A 17,843-nucleotide genomic window follows, 5' to 3' on the forward strand; every position below is an offset into this window, starting at 1 on the left:
CTGGGAACATCTGAAATTCTTCCATTTCTCAGGCAACAGGGTTTAGGAGGGGACCCGGTGCCCCGAAGAGACACTACAGACATGACAACACTGTGCACCGCTGCTGCCTCAAGTCAAGGTCTTCCAGCTACACACACACACACACACACACACACACAGAGCAATTACACCAAACGACAACAGAAGTACATGAATGTGCTTGAGCTTGCTCTGTTTTATGCGTTTTCTTTAGCTCCAGCGCATTGAGCACTCAGGGCCACCGTAGGCGTCTGCTAGATGGATAAAACATAAAATAAGAGCCGTTCTGGAACTTCCCGTAAACCATAAAGTATTTGAATCAAAAGATGACACACACTTCCTACGATGAATAAACCTAAAAAAACTGTTAAGATATTAAAACTGAGTTTAACTACGTTAACACGGGACACACTGAGAGACTATATTAGTGAAACTACATACACACACACACACACACACACCAACTTCCACTTCAAACAAACATGCAGCACCCTGAGAAGAGGAAATGTTCTTTCCCAAAGCTTCTGCCAAGTCACTGCGACAGGATTTGGGAACGGCCTCAAACACGTTCATGGTTTCCCTCCTGTGAACACTGACCTCATGCTCCTCGTCTGAAGGTCACTTACAGCAGGATTTCACTTCATGCTGAACACAGCCTCATCTCAATTTCAACCTAAAGACCCACAAGATGAAACTGAGCAAATCTAACACCACACAGACAGCAACAGTAAAAATAAAAAATATATTTTACCTCACAAATATAGTTTGATATTTAGATTTATTTGCATATTAAGGTAACAAAATATCAAATGCTTCTGTTTTAGGGCAGTCCTGGCAGCTGGACAGCACACTTAGACTGGAGAGGGGGATTTCATGTATCCCACAGTGGGAAACTTAAATCTTGATGAAGATGACTCGACTGATTGAGGATATACATTGGGTTAGTGTTACAGTGCTGTCTGGAGCCCCTCTGCAACCATCACTCAAATAAAAGCTCATTTGTTAGCTTCCCAAACACTGCTGGCCCCCCTTGTTAAGACAGGAATCCTGTCGTCTTGTATGATTGGATGGGCACGAAAACCTCTCGTGTCGCATGTTACAGTACCCCCGGTCTCATCTAAATCCCCCAAACTTACACCTAATCCCCCCCGTAAGCACCTCTTAATGTCCTGCCGGGCTCCCGGGCATGGGCTGGTCCTGGGCCGCGCTCCTGCCCCTCCTTTTTTTTTGGGGGGGGGGGAGCACACAAAGAGGGTTATTATCTGGCAACCCTGCTCCTCCCAGGTCCCCTATTGGGCTGCTGTACACTGCATCCTGCAGGTGAAGACTGATGACAGGACGGGGATGAAACCCCCTTTTCAGGCACTTGTTTTACTATCTATTCAAAACGTCAAGAACCCTTGGGATGTGCTGTGAAATGAGCTGTAATAGATTGATCAGGGACTGGGCACAGCTAGCTAGGATTCATAGGTCAATGAATAACACAGGATATATTCAAATATACAAAACATACAGTACTTAAACGTGACTTAACCCATGAACCTCAACTCCTCAAAAGCTTTATGCTTTGTTGGTTAGACGCTCAACTCAAGACATGAATATTACCATAACATTACAATATTACCATAACATTACTAGAGGTAGCTATACCTTGAAGTCAGAGAGAGAGACAGAAAGGTAGAGGGAGAGAGACAGACAGAGACACAGAGGGACAAAGAAAGAGTGAGAGAGAGAGGGACAGAGCAAAAGCAAATAAGAGAAAGGAGGAAGAGAGAAAAGAGAGAGAGCGAGAGCAGAATATTTCGCCATTGGGGATTGTGGAGGGGTTTAGGAACAGCATTTATAAGAATAAAGGAGATTTCCTGAACTGAAAGCATTCCAGGGGCGCTGGTGGTCTTTCCTCGCCAAGAGGCAAGACGACACACGCTGGGGAGGCTGCAAGGCTTCAGCTCACAAAGAGCACTCATATCCTGCCTCTCCCTTTCCCTCCCTCCCTCCCTCCCTCCCTCCCTCCCTCCCTCCCTCCCTCCCTCCCTCCCTCCCTCCCTCCCTCCCTCCCTCCCTCCCTCCCTCCCTCCCTCCCTCCCTCCCTCCCTCATGTCCCTTAGTCTCTCTGTCTTGCTTACCAATTGGAATGTGAGGATTGGTTCTGGGTTGTTCTGTTCGTTTGCTATAGTTATCCAACATCTACGCCACATTATCAACTGCCCATTAAGTCTAAAACAACTACAACAGGTCTGTGTGCAATACATTTATGGTTTGAAAAAAATATACATGACTTAATACTTAATTATTTAGTCATGATTTAAGTCATTTAACTTGAGTTGTTGATCTAGGTCTTGGCATGGTGGTATTCTTAGAGGCAGTTGTGTGTTATCTGACACTAATACAACCCTGGAAGTCTGATCCTACCCTTCAAAACCCCATCCACACACACCTTCCCTCCCAGGGTTCTTCCATCCCCTACTGGTGTCCCATTTCCTAGGCGTGAGCACACACACACATATACACACAAAGAATTAAATCCAATCCAAGTTTGTTTGCTTTAGCAAATGTAGCTTTGCTAATCCACAAATCTGAGTTGTGCCAGATACCTTTAGATCTCACCAAGAAAAAATGACATTTAAAGAAGCAATACGACAGAGAGGGCCGAAACATGAACCGCTGGTGTTTTTTCAAGGTTCTCTCTTCACGTAACTGATGGTCAAAAAGATGCGATTAAGTGAGAATTAGTGAGCTAAACTTCAGCATATTATTCACTGGTAAATAGACAGCCAGCAACACCTGGAGAAAACCCTGGTTCTACAGGGGAACAGTCACCTGGAGAGAACCCTGGTTCTACAGGGGAACAGTCACCTGGAGAGAACCCTGGTTCTACTGGGGAACAGTCACCTGGGAGAACCCTGGTTCTACAGGGGAACAGTCACCTGGGAGAACCCTGGTTCTACTGGGAAACAGTCACCTGGAGAGAACTCTGGTTCTACTGGGGAACAGTCACATGGGAGAACCCTGGTTCTACTGGGAAACAGTCACCTGGAGAGAACCCTGGTTCTACTGGGAAACAGTCACCTGGAGAGAACTCTGGTTCTACTGGGGAACAGTCACATGGGAGAACCCTGGTTCTACTGGGGAACAGTCACATGGGAGAACCCTGGTTCTACTGGGGAACAGTCACCTGGAGAGAGGTTCTACTGGGGCACGTCAGGCTGGAGAGAGGTTCTACTGGGGAACAGTCACCTGGAGAGAACCCTGGTTCTACTGGGAAACAGTCACATGGGAGAACCCTGGTTCTACTGGGGAACAGTCACCTGGGAGAACCCTGGTTCTACTGGGGAACAGTCACCTGGAGAGAACCCTGGTTCTACTGGGAAACAGTCACATGGGAGAACCCTGGTTCTACTGGGGAACAGTCACATGGGAGAACCCTGGTTCTACTGGGGAACAGTCACCTGGAGAGAGGTTCTACTGGGGCACGTCAGGCTGGAGCAGCAGTACACAGTCAACCCCGCAGCCAGGAACTCAGTGAATGAGTCCTAATCACTTAAGACAGCACAAATAGAAATTCCATCATGCTTGGCTCACCATGGGGGAGGAGCCAGGCTTGGGAGATGGTATAACCACCACAACATCAAAAATGGCTTGTTTTGGCTAGCAGGCTTATTACTGCATTTGGTGCTAAGATTCATTTCCTGTTAGGTCAGTGCTGTAGGTCCAGGGGCTTGCAGTGCTGAGTAATGAACAATCTGGCCTGTAATACAGCCATGCTATCTGGAATACCTGGATTCTCTGGAGCAGTTAATCCTAACTGAATCCTCTCTGCAAACATGCAGATCAGAATTGACCATCTTTCAGATGTTCATCTTCTTTAAATCTATCAGGGTTATCTGTCAAAACTAGATTTCCATAATTTCCAGGAGCAATCTACAATCTGTGATAATGAAGGTTTGATAAAAATAAAAATTTATTTTAAAATATTTTTATTATTATTATTATCATTATTATTATTATACCTTCCCTACCAAGCTGAACACCCTCTGAGGAAGCAGCACACTAAAGATCCACGCATGAACCAAAATAAACACATTAATGAAGTCTGCCCTCACACGCTAAAGGTCAGTAACTGCTCTCTGAGTGGAACTGAGGGAAAAAGTACATCAAAGTGTTTCATTTCGGTTGACTTTTTGGTAAATTACTGCTGATCAGACCCCTTATTTTCTCTAAAACACAGTTAACATGTCAAAGTAAGTATCAAGTGTACCAAAAACAACAGTAACGCACTTTTGACCAAATGCCTGTTTTTCTGCCTTGTGTTTGTTTTACTCTGGAGAGGAAGGTTCAATAGCGCTTTCACCTAAACCGTTTAGTTAATTTAAGCATTTAAACTAAAAAAAAAATATATATATGTAGATTGTAAACATCTGATGTACTGCCTAGCACACCTGAAGGCCATTACTACCAACGAGAACCCCGATATTTACGACCCATCCCTCGTCTGGTAGAAGATGTCCTTGTGTGGTGAGTCACTGTGAGATGTTCAGAGTACTGACTTTGTCATGCAATGTGCTGTTCCCAGCTGTAACTGGTTCACCTTCAGAGATTCAAATCCCAGCCAAGCTTGCGACCAAGACGGTGACACGGTGCTTGAGGTAGAAAACTTAGTTAGACCTTTTATTTGGTTGTTGTTCCAAACCTTCTCTCCTCATGGCACGAGGAGGTATGCAATTAGTGGGAACCCTTTTTTTTCTCTCTTCCTTCTTGTCCTCTTTCTTCCACCCTATGGTTATTAAGAAAGTTCTGAGAAAAAGGAGGTCAAAGAGGTCAGATTCCGTAACTTTCCAATCATGTGTGGAAAATTAAAAATTACTAGGCGGAGGCAGTTCAGGGTCCGTTTTGGGAGATTCAAACAGAGCACTTTGTCAAGGTGCAATTACCAGACCACAGATAAACCCCCAAACAGGACCACTGGCTCTGCCCAGACACGCAAGGCATACCGTCCCACAATGCACTCCAGAAAAGCACTGTTGTCACATATCTGTATCGAGTTTTTGATAGGCTGCAGTTGGAGAGCCGGTGTGGTGAATTACTCAACACTATTCAGGTCAGGGAAGGGAGTTTTAGTGATGCATTCTCAGATTGCCTTTTAACTGTCAAGCGTCACAGAACACAGGCCAGATCATAACATAAACCAACAGGTTGGACATATATTGTAAGGAGCATCATAAACCTTCATGTCTTGCCAGAACAGGTTTGGCTCCATCTTCTGGTAATGACTCACAGTGGTGCAGAACTTGGGAGGAGGAGAGAGGAGAAGATAGAGGAGGTGGAGGAAGAGAGGAGGCGGAAGGAGTGGAGGAGGAGAGGGTAGAGGGGGAGGAGAGAGAGAGGAAGTGGAGGGATGGGAGGAGGAGAGGGTAGAGGGGGAGAAGAGAGAGAGAGAGAGGGAGGAAGTGGAGGAGGAGAGGGTAGAGGGAGAGGAGGGAGAGGAGGGAGTGGAGGAGGAGAGGGTATAAGAGAAGGAAGGTGGAGCTCAATTGCTTTCCCCTGATCTGATAAAATCCCAGATCTGACTAGAACCCAGTTGGTAACTTCTGGTCCCTAACAAAGCCCATCTGGTAGTGATGTCCCCTACTGTAACATCCTGGTCCTCATGAGGAAGAAGCCTCTCACACACCAGGACAAACAAACAGGCCATTCAGCACAACAACCTAACAGTATCCTTCGTCAAGGAAGCCACATATAGGTTTTCTACGTCAAACAAACTCACATACAGCCTTGATTCAAGTATTAGCTGGGATGCTTATAAACGATGACTCGCTTTACTCTCTGAGGATAAATCTGTGATCCAGAAACTTCCCTTCTTAGGATAAATTGTGAAATATTTGGACCGATGTTTTCTGAATCACTTCAACTAGACAATCATACAAGTGATAGGCTGCATAGCCATGCATCGCTCCATTTATGGTCAGGTTTTGCAAAGAATACTAATAAATAAAGAGGTCTCACTGCGTCAGTGTGTGTGTGTGTGTGAGCTGGGGGTGTAGACAGTTTCTACTAAAACAGAATGACAGGCCTGGGGGGGGTCTCCCCCAGCAGGCAGGGTAAATATCCTGGTGCTGCTTGTCAGTCATCACAAGGAGACAGCAGGGGCCAGAGGTGAGGCATGGCAAAACATCCTCTCTCCCTTTCTGTCTGTCTCTCCCTCTCTGTCCCTCTTTCTCTCTCTGTCTCTCTCCCTTCCTCCACCTCTCTCCCTCCACAATCCTCTCCAATTCTCTCTCACTCCCTCAGAAATTGAGAATGCATCGTTTTTACCATATCAAAGTTGGTGCCAAATACACCATCTACAATCCAACATTTAGTTGGGATAATCATTACATTAGAATAAGTAATATTTTTTTTAATATAAATATCATTATATATGTGAGACAAGCGGGATCCTTGCACAGTTGTGGTGCTGGGAGGAAGCTGAAGTCTCTGGGTGACAGACAAAAAGCAGAGCCGGCTAATCTGAAAGTGGGATTCCTTATCTACCAACCCAGTTCCTGTTCCTGGGTTGGTAGTATGTCACTCTCTCTCTCCTTCCCTTGTTCCTCTCCCTATATCCCTCTCTCCATGTCCCTCTCTCCATCTCTCCCTCCCCCTCCCGCCCTCCCTCCCTGTCCATCAGACAGCCAGGACCCAGAAGTCTCTAGTGCTCCATCAATCTGACGACAAAGACTCCACTGACATCCAAACATCTCATTCATCTTCGTCTGCCTCATCACTTCCTAGTATTCTCATGGAAAAAGCTGCCTTTCCTGTGGGCAGACAGTGGAAGGGTGGGTGGGGGGGGGGCAGTGGGTGGGGGGGATACAAGAGGGGAAGGGGGGAGGGGCAGTTCCGGGGGGGGGGTCCCTGACAGTCCATTTGGTGGCTTGTGTTTCCTATCACTGTTGGTACGTTTCACATTCAAATGACCCTCAAGAAACACACACTCTCTCTCTCACACACACACACACTCACACACACACACACCAGGGGGTTTCACGCAGGGATAATGTGATTTCTCAGCTGTTTGGGAAGCTGCTTCCTGACGGCAGGGTGGGGCTGGAGGTCTGAGGTTTCAACACCAGCCAGGGGGTGGGTGGAGGCGGGGAGGAGAACTACTGACAGCTTAGTACTAGGGACACACTAGATGTGTGTGGTGCATTTCCGTGAGCTTACAACCTTATGACAGACCAGTGGTTAGGAGAGAGCCAGGAGGACGGAGGAGGAGGAGGGAGGACAGTTTAAGGGGAGAAAGAGAGATGGAGAGAAAACTACACAGAGCTTAATTTAAATGAAAAATTAAGGATATCTCTGGGCGAAGGGCCGACTGCAAGCCTTGCCGCTAGATATGTCTCTCAATGTCACAACCTGAGGGACAGTGAACCAACCCTGTACAACTGTTAAAACCTTTCTGTATATTAACATGCATTTATGTGTTACTGTTACTCTTACTATGCTACTGTTATATTGTACTGCCATATTATTATTGTTATAATGTAAATGCTATGATACATATATTACTGTAAAATGTCCTTTCAATAGGGACTGCCTTGGCAATACTGCTCAACCCGAACTGTCATGCCAATAAAGCATTCTGAACTGAACTGAACTGAGCTGAGAGAGAGAGAGAGAGAGAGAGAGAGAGAGAGAGAGAGAGAGAGAGAGAGAGAGAGAGAAAGACAGTCAAGGGAGAGCGAGAGAGAGCGAGCGAGAAAGAGCGAGAGCAGGAGGAAGTGCGTGAGACGTGGAGACAGGAAGTGACCTTGTCGATCATGTCAGGTCGGTTGGTGGCGGCCAGCACAGTCACGTTGCGGAGCTGCTCGATGCCGTCCATCTCGGTCAGCAGCTGGGCCAGGACACGGTCCCCAACGCCCCCCGATGACCTGGGGAGGGGGGGACACACACCAGGGGAGGTGAGGGGAGATGCTCCAGGACACGCAACACTGTGGCAGAGAAATGACTGGAGATGCACCGTGCCTGCCAGCTGAGATGTGGCTCATTTCTACTGTGGCTGGTAAACACAGACCGTTCCTGGACTCTGACCAATGAAACACTGTCGGAAACTGTGCACTTCTGATCCTTGATTCGTTGAGTAGTTTCTATATGCACTGTTTGCACGTTGCTTTGGTGAAAGTGTCTGATCAGTGAATCAAACATTGAGAATAAAGGAGGCTGACGTGATGGAGGTGACGAGATGATTTAACACAGGAAGTACAGACCAATGAACAACAAACACCGACACACACACACTGACTCTGACAGGAGCCGTCACGAGGCCACAAAGAAGTCCTGTCACTACCATGTCCGAGAAAGGAGAGGGAGGAAGGAAGATGGAGAGAGTCATTCCCCCCTTCCTTTCTTACACCCCTCCCTTGCTCCCTGCTCCCTCTATCTCTCTCTCACCCCCCTCACCCTCTTTCTCTCTCTTTCCAAAAGTTGAGGCATGTAGACAGTGAAAGGTTTACAGGTGCTTCTTGTCTTATTGTCGAGAGAGAGAGAGAGAGAGAGAGAGAGAGAGAGAGAGAGAGAGAGAGAGAGACAGAGAGAGAGAGAGACAGAGACAGAGAGAGAGAGACAGAGAGACAGAGAGAGAGAGAGAGAGAGAGAGAGAGAGAGAGAGAGAGAGAGAGACAGAGAGAGAGACAGAGAGAGAGACAGAGAGAGAGACAGAGAGACAGAGAGACAGAGAGACAGAGAGACAGAGACACACAAATAAGGCTGGCTTGTCTGGAGCCCAGGTTGAGTCAGCAGCAGGATCTCTGCTGGTGTGCACAAGCCACTTCATTGATTAAACGCAGAGGAAGTACAGACCAGTAAATAACCTTTATAGATGGTAGCTAAGTGCATTCTTCCAGAAGGCGTGTGGCAGAGAGATGTGGCGTCAGTACTGAAGCTCTCCTTCATGTAGTTATGAAGTCCAGAGCTGTGCAGGTCTGGTTCACAACCCTGGTACCAACACTAGTACAGTTACAGTGGGGAGGGAGCTGTGTGTGTGTGAGTGTGTGTGTGTGCTAGGTCGTCCAGATGGACTCTCACCCTCCTCTCTCTCCCGCCAGTGCATCGATTTCATCAAAGAACACGATGGAGGGAGACACGGCTCTGGCCTTTCTGAACACCTGGCGGAGAAACAACGCATTCAAACATCGTGTATATCACATCCAGGATTTACAATATGGAGTCAACCACATCAAATATATACAGCTTACATAGATAAATCCCACATACACAGCTCACCCTAAATATATATATGTGTTAGTGTTTGTGTTGTGTCGGAACAGCAGTGTTTGTGTTGTGTCGGAAGAGGACGTGGCAGTGTTTGTGTTGTCGCAACAGGAAGTGGCAGTGTTTGTATTGTGTCGGAACAGGAAGTGGCAGTGTTTATGGAGTTGGAACAGGAAGTGTTAGTGTTTGTTGGTCCAACAGGTAGTAGTAATGGCTACTTTTTACTTCAGTATATGGCAGAGCCCACACTTCTTTACTTTAACTTGAGTGTAAAAGTGTAGTCAGCACTTTTACCAGTCTTTATAAACATGAACATCTGTACTTTTTTCATGCTTTAGTTGTCATTGGTTTGGGGCCCACCTGTATTACCCTAACGGACCACTAGTGGGCCAAGGCCCACAGGTTGGGAACCGCTGACATACAGTACATCAGGACTGGGAGCCGACCACCTCACTTCCTGCAGAGTGGGAGCCGACCACCTCACTTCCTGTAGAGTGTCTACTTACATCTCTGACCGCCCGCTCCGACTCTCCCACGTACTTGCTCAGTAGCTCTGGACCCTGTTACAATAAATCGTGATTCAACAGTTTATATCCCTGGTGAGAGATCAACAGGAGATCTTCTCCTCCTCCTCCATCCCCTCCCCCTCTTCTCCTCCTCCTCCATCCCCCCCTCTTCTCCTCCTCCTCCATCCCCTCCCCCTCTTCTCCTCCTCCTCCATCCCCCCTCCTCTCCTCCCCCTCTTCTCCTCTCCTCCATCCCCCCCCCTTCTCCTCCTCCATCCCCTCCCCCTCCTCCTCCATCCCCCCTCTTCTCCTCTCCTCCATCCCCTCCCCTTCTTCTCCTCCTCCATCCCCCCCTCTTCTCCTCCTCCTCCTCCATCCCCCCCTCTTCTCCTCCTCCTCCTCCCTCCCCTCCCCCTCTTCTCCTCCTCCTCCATCCCCCCCTCCTCTCCTCTCCTCCATCCCCTCCCCCTCTTCTCCTCCTCAATCCCCTCCCCCTCCATCCCCTCCCCGTTTTCCCCCTCCTTCCCCTCCCCCTTCTGCTCCCCCTCTTCTCCTCCTCCATCCCCTCCCCTCTTCTCCTCCTCCATCTAACCCTAACCCAAATTGTGCTTTATCAATGCTGTGCGTGTGTGTTTGCCTGAGTATGCATTTGAGTGTGTGTGCATGCTTGCATATTTGTGTGCGTGTGACCGTGTGTGTGTGCACGTGTGTGGTTAAGGATGGAAGAAAACTCAAAGTGACAACTTGATAACAGGGATTTCAGAGGGCGGAAGCAGCTCACATCTAAATGCATCCCCAGAAGGTAACAGATCCATTTCACAGGAGGAAAAACGGCAGCTTAAAAACCTTAAGACTGTTTCCCATTTTGGGAGTCTGCCAACGTTTGCCACCTATTGGCTGTAATTTCCTTAATGACAGCGGGTGAAAGCTCCTTTCATAGGCCCTTCAGCAAATGGCAACAGTCAAAATAATCACCAATCACCGATTCACCCAGACGATCAATCAATCTCCATCAACAGAGTCCACACAGATGGAAACGACAAGGGGGAGAGGGGGGGCGTTGGAGTGAGGAGAGGGGGGGGGGGCAGGAGGGGGGAGCGGAAACTGAGGGGGAGAGGATGGAGTGATGAATGAAGAAGGACCAGCCCAGGGTCAGAGGTCATGTGAGGAGGCTTAGAGGTCAGCCGTAAGGGAAGTGGGAGAAGCCCTACAACTGTGAGCCAATCAGAGAGCCCCTAAAAGCAAACACGTTTCAACCTCCTAATGGAGTGCAGAATGTAGGCAACTTCTGCTTGATCACACACACACACACGCATGCATAAACACACACGCACACAGTTACCCATGTGTATGGGCACACACACACACACACCAAAACAAACAAAGCACACAGAAAAAAACGAACAAACCCACTCACCTTGATAGCCAGGAAGTTGAGTCCGCTCTCGTTGGCCAGGGCCTTGGCGATCATGGTCTTGGAGCACCCAGGGGGCCCGTAGAGCAGGAGGCCCCTGGGCGGCTGGATGCCCATCCGGCAGAAGGCTTCAGGGTGTCTCAGGGGCCACAGCACAGCCTGCAGGAGCTGCAACTTCACCTCCGCCATCCCCCCCACGTCTGACCAGCACACCTGGGAGAGGGAGGAGGACGAGGGTGAGGCGCGGCACCTGGACACAACCCCAGCCCTGACCCTTGACCCCCCCACATCTGACTAGTGAACCGAGAGAGGGGAAAGGAGGGAGGTTGAGGGCGTGTAGGCACAGGAACAGAACCCATCCATGACGGATGTGTTTTTATCATTCAGTTATATTTGATATTTTCTATCTACCTTCCTGTGGTATCTTTGAATGCAGGGACTGGAACAACACAAGTCTAAGCCCATCTCCTGCCCCCCCCCCCCCCCATCCCCCCCCCTCCCCTTTCAAGGTAACACATCCCAGGCCACCGGGCCCGTCTCCAGGGAAACAAGCACCTAATGGAAACCTGGCTTCCAGCCACATACTGTAAATACCACACAGCCAACGGAGGGAGGGAGAGAGAGGCTGGGGGGAGATGGAGAGAGGGAAGGAAGGAGAGAGAGAGGCTGGGGAGAGATGGAGAGAGGGAGGGAAAGCGAGAGGAGAAGCTAGAGACAGATGGAAAGAGGGAGGGAAGGAGGTGGGAGAGGCACAAGAGAGGGAGGTATTGAGGGAGGAGAGGCAGGAGAGAGATGGAGGAGGACAGAGATAAGGACAGAGATAGGGTTAGAAAGGATGGACAGTGATGGATGAGGAGATGGAGAAGCAGGAACTATCTAAACTGAAGAAAAACAAGACCAAAGGAGGACAGAGGAGTTATTACAAACTTAGTGTTACTACTAAGTTACTATTACTGCTATGACACTACAAACGTACGACCAACTGTCCATGGAGAAAACAACTCTCTTGATCTGAATGACAATTTTAAAAGGAGCCACATCCACTGAAAACTGTTGAATGTGGTGGATGCAGAATCCCAGACCGCCGTTACACGCACACACACACACACTTTTTTCCTCCATTTTCCCACCAGCCCAGTTGTTATCCTTCACTGTTGTTTCCCAAACATGACAAGGGCCCTCTCTGAGTCAGGGCTGAGGGGGTTGTGGTGGCGACCAGAAGATGAAGGGTATACAGATAAAGATCCTCTCAGTTCCTGTTTCTGTAGTCACATCAAAAGGTTAATATTCATACTATCAAACTAAATCACTAGACTTTATCCTGGTCCCTTCTTTAGGATGTGATTGTATGACTTTGAGCTACTGCTTTCATCCAAGGTGTTGTACGCACAGTGCATGTACAAAGTACAGCACAAGACGAGGAGAGTATAGTTTGAAACAGTATTTTGTCAAAAACGTTTTGTATTTACAAGGCCCAGTGCTAAGGCGAGGGCAAGCGATTTGTTACTACAGGGTCAGGAGCTGGTTCATCTGACGGGGAACGATCGCTGCGAAGGACTTCCAGAACCCACTGAGACCCGAATGACTCAAACCAAATACGAACTTGGGTTTTGGGATCTGAAAAGATAACAAGAACGGCACTGAATGCATGAGGCACGTGTAGGTAAGAAAATCCAGAATGAACTGGAAAACGACCATTAAAACAGCAGGAAATCTAACGGATTGATGCTCTCAATGTCCTGGGGCCTTAGGGGCGGGCGCTGGGGCAGCAACACTGGAAGCTTCTTATATAAACGGATTAGAAACAAATGTTTGTATTCATGTGGGTCTGATCAAGTCTGAGGCCTCAGCTGTTCTGGGAGGAGGAGGAGAGGGGTCAGGGGAGGAGGAGGAGGAGGAGAGGGGTCAGGGGAGGAGGAGGAGGAGGAGAGGGGTCAGGGGAGGAGGAGGAGGAGGAGAGGGGTCAGGGGAGGAGGAGGAGAGGGGTCAGGGGAGGAGGAGGAGGAGGAGAGGGGTCAGGGGAGGAGGAGGAGGAGGAGAGGGGTCAGGGGAGGAGGAGGAGAGGGGTCAGGGGAGGAGGAGGAGGAGGAGAGGGGTCAGGGGAGGAGGAGGAGGAGGAGAGGGGTCAGGGGAGGAGGAGGAGGAGGAGAGGGGTCAGGGGAGGAGGAGGAGGAGGAGAGGGGTCAGGGGAGGAGGAGGAGAGGGGTCAGGGGAGGAGGAGGAGGAGGAGAGGGGTCAGGGGAGGAGGAGGAGGAGGAGAGGGGTCAGGGGAGGAGGAGGAGAGGGGTCAGGGGAGGAGGAGGGAGAGGAGGAAGGGCAGAGAGGGAAGAGAGAGGAGTAGGAGAATGAAGGAGGAGAAGAGAGCGGGAGGAGGAGAAGGGATCTGAACTTGAATCCCCTGCTCACCGTTTCCAGGAACCAGCCACAAGAACCAAACGTATGTGGGTGCGCTCAGCGAGCCGGGGGAAGGAGGGACCGGAGGAGAGGAGGAAGGAGGCCCAGTCGGGTTTTTGCTCGCTCGCTCTCTCTCTCTCCCTCTCCCCTCTTTTCTTTTTTTCCTCTGGCAGGAACTGCCGGCGACCTGATCTGCTTTCAATTAGCACCGGAGGAGTATGGTTTGGCTTCTTCCTGTCCCTTATGTCTTACACATGCTAACTCCACAACATCCTGCAGCCTCACCACTGTCCTCCCCCCCCCCACCCCCCCCACCCCGCTCTCCCCCTTCCCTCTATCTTTAACTCTCCCTCCCTCTTCCCTTCCCTCTCTCCCCTCCTCTCTCCCCTTCTCTCTCCCTCCCTCCACGACTTGTGTGATTCATCCCCATTGCAGAGATGGGTGCAGTGGGGTCATTTTATTTGATCTTCCCTGGTGTGAACCTGGACTGAGTGATGATTCACTGGTCCACAGAGCAGAGAGTGATGAAGGGAGTGTGCCTTCCAACAAGTGGGTGTGCTTCCTGTCTTCCTTGATTCTTTCTATCACCTAGGACTGTTTACCATTCCTTGTAGACATAAAAAAATAAAAAATAAACGACTGCTAATCATCAAACATATAAAAAATAAAATACAAAAAAAAAGATCCATCAGAAGGTTTTTTTCTGAAATTGGTCTGATTCTTGATTTAAAGTTTACTTCTGTGCAAGCATTATCTCTAAGCAACACGGGTTACAATTAGCAACATGTCTATGATCTTACATGGGGTGACAATTAGTGGTGCATTGCTATATTGGGTTAGCATGAGCACCACAGGTTACACCTTGGGGTAGCATTAGCAACATGTCTCTGGGGTACCTTGGGGATGTCAATGGCGACCTCCCTCATGGCGCTGGGTTTGACCTCTGACATGGCCAGCTGAAGGTCGTGGAGGGTCACCATCACGGTTCCCCTCAGGTCCACGTCTGACGGCTGGACACAACCGCCCAGCGCTCGCCTCAGAGCACGCAGTCCTGGTACACACACACACACACACACACACACACACACACACACACACACACACACACGTCAACATAGGGTGTGTGCAACTGGTCCTTCCTAGGCCTGTTTGGTGGATGAAGCTCCAGTCCTAGTACAAACACACACACAGACCCAAGAACTCTAAAGTGAGCATAGCATGAAACACACATGCATGCTGATGCACGCACGCACGCGCGCGTTCCAGTTTTGATAGCTCCGGGGGCTGGGGGCCAGACAAGAGAGGATTTACGATCAGACAAGACTGCATCCTGTTTATATTTTCCACGACCCGAGTGAGACTTTGAAAAAAGAAAAAGAAGGGAACAGAAGGAAGGAGAGAAAAAAATTATACAATGAGTACAAGCGAGTCCGTCACAAGCAGGCTGGGCCAAGGTCACTGAGAGACACACACCCTGGAGCTGGTGTGTGTGTGCGCAGTTTCTCTCTCCCTCCCCCCCCCCTATCCTTATCTTTCCCTCTCTTTCCTTTTTCCTCTACTCTTCCTTGCCTTCTCTCCTTTCCCCCCCCCCTCCCCTCTCTCCTCCTCCCTGGGGAACTACATCTCCCATCAACCCCCCTGTCCCTCACCCGATGACATATCTGTCCTCATGCATGACCATGCCAGGGCTGCAGCTCTCAGACACAGGAACATTTCCCGGTGTCAGGGGGGACTCTTGGTCTGAAGTCAAGCCACTGAGCTCTACCCATCCCCATGATGTGTTACCCAGGACCTGTTCAATCATTTACCATTCATCCTAACCTCTTGTTGTGGATGTAGCATGGTGATTAGGGTTCTTTTTCCTCTGCCTGCCTGCCAGTCTGCCAGTCTGCCTGTCTGCCTGTCTGCCACTCTGTCTGCAGGACTGCCTGGCCACCCATTCACCTCTCAAAACGATACTATTATTGCGATCGTTTCTAACAACTCGCAATTAAACAAATGTCAAACAACTGTCCTCAAGTCAAGGAAACACAACAGATTCATTCAGTCATGACGTCCCCAACGAAACGGAAACGTAGTCGGACAGCGAGGCTTGAGCGCTGGGCCCTGGACATCCTCTCCCTTGGCTCGGCCCGGCCCGGCCTGGCTCACTTCCAGCTCACATTCGGTTCAGTTATGAAAACATCCGATGGAACAAGGGGGGCCAGAGGGGGGAGGGGGGGGGAGGGGACGCAACACAACAGAGATAATCTGAACCTCATGTGGACACTCCACTTTTTATTTCGTTCGCTGGTTCTTTCCTGAGTGTTTCAAATACACCAGTGGCCACTGGGGAGCCAGGGATGGGGGGCCAGGGATGGGGGGCCCCTGCCAAGAATGCACATTCACAACACTGCGTGAGGCCTGGACTGGGGGCGGAGGGGGGAGGGGGGGGTTGTGTTTATCGTCGCCGAAACTGACGGGGGAGGAAGAAGAAGCGAGAGGGGAAAGACGAAGAGGTTCTTAGTGGTTCAGATGTAATGGTCCTAATTATCTGACCCTAAAAATACATTCCCCTAAAATCACGGCCTCTTCAAGGGTCACTTCCACCAACCCTGGTTCAAGCAAACCAAACTGAATTGGTTAAATCACTCACTCAGTATAAATACCACACACCCGCCCCATCAAATTGCTGGCTTCTTAGTGGCACAGCTGGGTCATGTTTTCAAAGATGGCTGTTGTTGGAGTCAAAGAATCCAAGATCGAACCCCGGAGTGGGCATGGGAGAGGAAAAAAGAGTGGCTATCACCTCACAGAGTGGCTATAACCTCAGAGAGCAGCTATAATCTCAGAGAGCATCTATAACCTCAGAGAGCATCTATAACCTCAGAGAGCAGCTATAGAGAGCATCTATAACCTCAGAGAGCAGCTATAGAGAGCAGCTATAACCTCAGAGAGCGGCTATAACCTCAGAGAGCATCTATAACCTCTGAGAGCAGCTATAGAAAGCGGCTATAGAGAGTGGCTATAACCTCCGAGAGTGGCTATAACCTCAGAGTGGCTGTAACCTCAGAGAGCATCTATAACCTCTGAGAGCAGCTATAGAAAGCGGCTATAGAGAGCAGCTATAACCTCAGAGAGCAGCTATAACCTCAGAAAGCAGCGAGAGTCCATCCATGGACAGGACTGTGTACTCTCTACAACACCCGGAATGTGTCTGTTTGGAAGGAAGAAAAGAAGGATATTCTGTCATCTGCAACTTGACTTCAACTTGACTTCATCTGAATGCAGTAGTTTGACAAGAGATTTTAGACAGACCCTAAAGGAACTTATCTTAGACATTACAACAGATCACAGCATTGGCATGTGTTCATAACTAACAACGTCCTTGACCAATAGGATCAGGTGCACTGAGCATGACACTGTGCAGTCCTCCTCTTCACTATTAACTCGATTTATGAAGAGCCGTAAACACAATCACATGAAATATTTTGGAAAGTGGAACTTTCCAGATGCACTATTTGTATCCCGCTTTAGACAAAAGCATCTGCTAAATGAATAAAATGTCAAAGTAAAAGGTGTACGTCACTTCAGATCCATTTTCACAAAGCTGTGTTGTCATGAACTGCTACCAACATCAACAACAACAAGATCAGAAAATCAGACTTTTAATCGCCACAGCAACAGAAAGTTCCAGATCTTTAGTGCGAAGGCAGAAAGAACCAAGAGTGTGTGTTCCACAGCCACAAGCGCTTGAAAAACTATAGAGCCGGGGGTTTAAAACCACGATGTCCTCAAATGAAATGTGAAATACTTTTGGCATGACACCATCCACAAACCATGGGCAAGTTTTCATGGCTCTGTGGGGCTTCCGGAACACTCGCTGCACCTGTATTTACAATACCAGACATCTGTTCCAGAGTTGGAACACTGCAATAATATGTGCTCTTAAACACACACACACAGACACACACACAGACACACACAGGCAGGCACACACACGCAGGCACACACACACACAGCTGTCATTAGGTGAAGGTAAGTACGAAGGTTAAAGAGTACAAGGCGAACATTTCCGGATTTTATAAACAGAACCCCCCAAATAAACTTCACATGGTGATCCAGCAATATTTATGTAGCTTGTCCTGAAATTCCACAAGTGTCTTTAAAAGGAAGGGAGAGTAGAGAAAAGTGCTTTATATGGGAAGACGGCCTCTCTAAACATCATCTAGCATTTAGCACTGTTTATCTAATTCGTGTCTTTGCAGCAGAATTGATGTCAA

General features: G+C 48.9%; 1 protein-coding gene across 2 annotated transcripts in view; it reads right to left on the reverse strand.

Moving 5' to 3' along the window:
• Positions 1-17,843, reverse strand: part of afg2a (AAA ATPase AFG2A) — a 62,307-nt gene that overhangs the window by 35,751 nt on the left and 8,713 nt on the right. For both annotated transcript variants that reach the window (XM_084700929.1, XM_084700930.1), the window contains exons 11-15: positions 14,478-14,632; positions 11,191-11,400; positions 9,774-9,827; positions 9,082-9,161; positions 7,808-7,928 (exon numbers count right to left, since the gene is read on the reverse strand). In XM_084700929.1, coding sequence (XP_084557055.1) covers positions 7,808-7,928; positions 9,082-9,161; positions 9,774-9,827; positions 11,191-11,400; positions 14,478-14,632 — 620 coding nt within the window. The remainder of the gene's footprint in view (positions 1-7,807; positions 7,929-9,081; positions 9,162-9,773; positions 9,828-11,190; positions 11,401-14,477; positions 14,633-17,843) is intronic.

This window comes from Hypomesus nipponensis, chromosome 1 (genome assembly GCF_054491055.1).
Source record: "Hypomesus nipponensis isolate SF chromosome 1, ASM5449105v1, whole genome shotgun sequence".
NCBI lineage: Eukaryota > Metazoa > Chordata > Actinopteri > Osmeriformes > Osmeridae > Hypomesus > Hypomesus nipponensis.